Here is a 6000-nt window from a genome sequence, read left to right on the forward strand (position 1 = left end):
AGGCCAATGTATATCTCTTGCCTATTTATGGGCAGAGGCTTTAACAAAATCATCCTGCAAAAACTGTTAACTTAACCAAGTTGTCCGATCACTAAATGGATGCAGACGCTGTGCTATACATTATCAACTGTTACTGTTTGATGGTTCTGCTAACAGCAGTGTTTTCTCATGTCCCTCAACTCTTCATGGTTTGCTGGGGACACCAGCTCACAAATGCTAAGTCAAAAGCTCTGGTCCATTGGTGAGGTATGGGCCTCTCTTGTATAGAAAAGTACAAAGACTTTATGCAAGTTTTTTTTCTTGTTGCTGAAATGCTGGTTTTGCTATTGTCTTTCTGGATTTGTAGATTTCTTCCATATAGTAGAGGATACTAAATTACTGAAAATGGTAAAGTTAGGGTGATATTTGTTTGACTAGTTTCACAATAGATATTATCATAGAACAAAGCTCAGAAATATAAATCTTCTTATGTATCCTCTAAATAAAAAACGTTTGTTCTGTGCCTATCATACGCACAACAGACGCCTCCCCCACCCATCTACAGTTTCACTTTCCTTGGTTTCAGTTACCCATGGTTAATTGCAGTCTGATAATATTAAATGGAAAATTCCAGAAATAAACTATTGATAAGTTAAATTGCATGTCGTTCTGAGTAGAGTGATGAAATCTCTCAGCGTTCCACCTGGGACGTGAATCATCCCCATAGAAGCCACCCATCGGTCACTTAGAAGCCATCTCTGATTGTCTGGTAACTGTGCTCATGTTCAGGTAAACCTTATTTTACTTAATAAAGGTTCCAAAATGCAAGAGTAGTAATGCTGACATATTGTTATAATTGTTCTATTTTAATTTTAGCTCTTGATGTTAATCTTTTACTGTGCCTAACTCATAACTTAAAGGTATACATGTATAGGAAAAAACATAGTGCATGTAGGGTTCAGTACCATGAGGTTTCAGGCATTCACTGAGGGTCTTGTGGTCTTGGAACGTATCCCCCGTGGACAAGGGAGGACTACTATATCACAAAATCCTAAGAGTAAATCTGATGCTGACTGGGGACACTATTACGCTATTTTATCAATTTTAAATACTTGATTTCTCACATGTTCACCTCATTGAAAACAGGATGCATTTCATAATCAATGGAATCTTCTAAGCGCTGTTAGCCAGGAGGCATGATTGTGTGAAACTGTCTGCTATGACCAAGAAAGTACGAGCAACGAAGCATTTGAGATATACGGCCTCCCCTTTGGCCGAAGCCTCCTCTCCGTCCCTGTGAGTACCTTAGTTCAGAGCCTTAACATTGCAGCCTAGACCATTCTTGGGCTTTCTACACTCTTCAAGTGCGGTCCTTCAGTTCAGCTTTATACTCAGACCCATGAGACTACTTTTACAAATTTGACCATATCACTTCCTCAGATAAAGATAAAATTAAATTAAAATCCTTCAATGTTTACTAACTGCCTTGAGGATATGATCTACACTCCTAAGGTTTTTGGTGGTTTGACCCGGTCTGACTGCAACTACATTTTCACTTGAACACTGTGCTCTAGTGAAGTGGTTCACAATCCGACAACCCTCTATCCCCGCCCCACCCCAACACACCCTATCAGTACCAAGAGGTCTTTGAGGCAGTCTTTCCTTCACATTGTGGTGTAAGGCGTACTGCTGGCCAAGAAAACTCACCCTAATTCATTCCGATTTGCTTTCTCAGAAGAAAGGAATTTCCTCCTTGTTACTTAGCAGAGAACAATGGCTTTAAATTATTCAAACACAAGCCCCCAAAGGCAACTCTCTCCATGGTTTTGCACTTCCCGCTATCTACACAGAACATGTTTTCTTTCTGACTACTTTTTATTTTCTAGGAATAAGCTTTTTATTTAACTTTTCTTTTCAAATAATTTTTAGATTTACAGAAGTTACAGAGTTCCTACATATGCTTCACCTTGCTTCTGCTAAGGTTAGCACTTTACATGAGCAAATCTGTTCAAACTATTAACATTGGTACATGACTATTAACTACAAACTTTATTTGCCTTTTTTCAATGTTCCCACTAATGTCGTTTTTATGTTCCAGAATTCAACGCGGCATACCCATTAGTTGTCGTATCTCCTTAGAATCCTCCCATCTGTGACACCTTTTCAGTCTTTCCTATTTTTCATGACTCTAACTACTTCCAGATTCAGCTTGGAGTCTTTCTCTGGAAGCCTTCCCTCATCTTCTCATACCAGATCAGCAGTCCTAGCTCCAAGATCTAGTCGCCAAAAGTAAGCTGCCCAAATTTCACAATTCTGTTGTTATATTTATTATTTCAGCTTTTTCATAAACACCTTGAGATAAAATACAAAATTACCTTATTCCTCTTTGTATAAGGTAGCCAACTCCTTGTGGTACCTTTTAGATAACATTAAAATCTTGATGAGTTCATTATAATCCTGTTCATTTGCTAGAAAAATGGTTTTATTAGCTTACATATAGATGACCCTCCCCACTCCCACTAGTCTCTAAATCTTGACCAAGTTCCCCAAACTGCAGTCTTGAATTTCTACCTGCTACTACCTATGTTCACCTGGTTGTTTTACAGGTACCTCAATAGGCCCCAAACTGAACTCAAAATCTTCTCCAATTAATACTAATTGTGAAATCACTCCAAAGTCCTATCTCTTTCCTCCATCTTCAGTATTATCTTAGTTTAGGCCAAAGTGATTTCTTGCTTGGATGCCAGCACTAATCTTCTACCCACTGGTCTCTACTCCTCCAAACTCTTCTCCCACCATTTCCTATACCCAATGAGGTGATTATACTGACTTTACATACAAGGCCCAATCCCCCAGTTTTCAAGGCCCCCCAATTTCAAGCTGCTCCATTTGCCTGGCATGCCTTCTTGCCAGTGTTGCCAAGACCCACAACTGAAAAGAAACTATGTAACTTTCTCTTCTATGCTATCATTACACTGAATATACCATCCTACCCACGTCTGATTTCTCCATTTTTTAACACATATTAGAGTTTTACACAGTTTTCAGATTAACATTCTTGGAGAAACACATCATGTTAAAACTTCTGCCCCCTTATTTAGAGAATTAAAAAAAATAAACACTCTCTCTGGACCAGACAACCAAGAACTGCTCAGGATGTCATTTCCTCAGCAATATTCTCCATCCTTCTCAGTTTGGAGCAATTTCTCCTTCTTATGAACTCCTACAGTATCACAGTATGAAATATCTATTACTAAGTATTCCCTTCTACTTACAGACTGTAAAATCCTTGAAGGTAGGATCAATATTTGAATTACCTTAGTTTTTGTCATCTCAGCTTGTTGTACATAATACAGATGACAAATACTTAAAAAAAATCACCAGGCTTAGCAAATGAAACACACAACAGACCTCATTATAATGAATGATGTGCAGAAACACTATACTGGAGGAAGAAATTGGATACATGACTATGAGTCTGAAGTGGCAGAACTTTACAACCTCTTGAAGCCTGCTTTTTCCCCCAATTCATAAGACGAATGTCAACAAAGCCTTCTTTACTTGTAAAGACTAAGGATTCAATTTTTTTGTTGTTGCTGCCTCTAAGGTAATTTATAAAAACTCCTGCAGTCATATATGCATTCAACAGCTACCTGTCATACACCCATATATGGAGAATATTGTGGGGGGACACAAACTTTCTTAAGATGCTATCTCCACTCTTCCAAGACAGAAGGGGTTATCAAGTGTCACTCTATCCATAAGTGACTTGAAAACCTTTTCTTACTATAATGTGTCACTTCCTAGATGATGCCACCAATATAGCAATGATGACAGCTGATATATATTGGGCCATTAAATGTCAGGCATTGTATGTGCTTTTCATATACTAAGGCATTTAATCCTCTCAACAACCAAATGAGATGGATTACTAAATATTATCCCCATTTTACAGATGAGACAACTGAGGCAGAGATTAAGAAATTTACAAAGACCCATAACGTTAGAACTGGGTTTTAAACCCATAGGTAGTATGGTTCCAGCTACACCGAATTGTTGAGGAGAGACCAGGTCTTAGCAAGTTTCTGTCTCTAATATCATGCAAAGCTCCCAAACGGTTGCCAATATGCGTTTTTTGGTTGTTGCGGGGATGGATAAAGTGGAATATTTTTAAGTTTAGTCATTTCAAAACATGATTCTGTACGAAGGAGTATGGAAGTCCTCGTGGTATTGCAATGGCAATGGCGTACACATCCATGCCTAGACCATTTTCCAGCCGCCTCAGCTCTAACAGATTCTACACACGTGGACGTGCCCCTGGATCCCTCAATCCACCAGCAGGTAAACCGTGCAGGGAGGTCAAGGCGAACCCCAGCCTGCAGAGCTACAGCACCTCTCGCGTGCCCGGGGATCTCCCGCACGCGCGTCCACGCCACAAAGCCCAGATCTGCCAGTGGGCGAGTCCGAATACGCCTGACAGTTCTCTCCCCCCACCGCCCTCCGGGGACTCACGCCCCTCAGCCCGGCTGACAATGCGCGGCAGCCCCATACTTAGAATCCGCAGAGAACACAGCTCTCCTAAAGTTTAACTCGCTGCCTCCGCAACGAACCACGCGGAGACTCTCTTCCTCCACCATCTTCGCGCAGACGCAGGAACGCCCGATCGCTGGCCCCGCCCCGAACTTCCTGTACTGAGTCGGGTATTCGGCGTTTCCCAGGCCACAGACGGCACACGGGGGCTCTCTAGGCCTGAGACTCTACTGTACGAACCAGAGCCTCTGCCGCCATCCTTTGGGCAACGTCACACTAAGACATTTGTAAAAAAGGTAAAAGCAAAAGACATAGAGACAATGAATTTATAATATATACCTCTAAACCATTATTTAATACAGAGACATTTTTCTCCGGCCTCGTCAATCTGACTGTATAGCTTTTTCTGGTGGAAGGGAAAGGTGGCTCCCAATGTGTCACATGATCTCCAGTCGCGGCCGCCCCCCGCCCCCCGCCATGGCATCTTTCTGTTATTCCGGCGCTGCGAGATGACGGAAGCGTTTCGCGCCAAGGGTTTCTGGGTATCGTGGTTGCGTTACTGGCAGCGTTCTTCTTCTTGCAAGCTTTTTGCTTTTCTTATTAGCTGTCACTTTGTCTTGTTTCTTTGAAGGTCGCATACGTTCCTACGGAATCTCCACAGATCAGAGGGCCTTGCTTTCTCCTTCGGAAATCTGGCTTCCATTACGGGGTTCTAGTGCATCCTTTTTGCCAGCTTTTAGTGTAACTGTTCTGGCGGATCTGACATTCCGCCTCCTGGCAAGTGCCGGGACGCTGTTCTCTGCTTTGCTGAGGGTTGTTCTGTGCGTTTTGCTTTGGTTTTCGCTTTTTCCTTCAGTCGACAGGGCCTGTGGGTTAGAAAGCCGTGAACTCCGAGGATGTTTACTTTATGCTAGTTTATTCTGTCTCCAGTTCCTTCTTTATAGAGTTATGCCTTTCTTTTTTTTTTGGTCCTGGTATATCACGGGTGCCTACGTTGATTCAGTAGTTTCTTCAGCTAATATTTACCTCTGTGCTGGCACTGAGCTACCCTTAGGAATAAAGAGCCAGTGCTAACTTTAACAGGAACAGATCTGCCTTGGTTTCACTCCTTGTTGAAATTCATTGCAAAATTACCAAGTTCATGTGCCACGTAATTACTTTCAGTCAGTGATGGACAGCATATACAACTCACAATGATGAAACTGCCTAACTACGCAATTCACAGAACGTATCCCCACTGTTAAGCAACATGGCTACGTACATAAATTTATTCATTGTGGAGAAATATTACAGTATTCACAAAGGTCAAGACGTATCTTCAGACATCACTGTTGCAAAAATCAGGGATAAATTTACTTTTTACTGAAGAGTCCAGCTTATGGGAAATGCTCAAAGCTTTATTATTTTGGGAGCCAGAACTATATAGGGAGACACTGATTATTTTGGTTTATCTCAAGCTACAAAGAGCTTTCTTTTTCATGATTGCAATAT

General features: G+C 41.4%; 1 protein-coding gene across 1 annotated transcript in view; it reads right to left on the reverse strand.

Annotated features, from left to right (window-relative positions):
- Positions 1-4635, reverse strand: part of WDR75 (WD repeat domain 75) — a 30568-nt gene extending 25933 nt beyond the window's left edge. The window contains exon 1 of the mRNA XM_069469538.1: positions 4531-4635. Within this exon, the coding sequence (XP_069325639.1) occupies positions 4531-4616 (86 nt within the window). The 5' untranslated portion in view covers positions 4617-4635. The remainder of the gene's footprint in view (positions 1-4530) is intronic.
- Between the last annotated feature and the right edge of the window lie 1365 nt (positions 4636-6000).

The sequence above is a fragment of the Eulemur rufifrons genome, chromosome 1 (assembly GCF_041146395.1).
Source record: "Eulemur rufifrons isolate Redbay chromosome 1, OSU_ERuf_1, whole genome shotgun sequence".
NCBI lineage: Eukaryota > Metazoa > Chordata > Mammalia > Primates > Lemuridae > Eulemur > Eulemur rufifrons.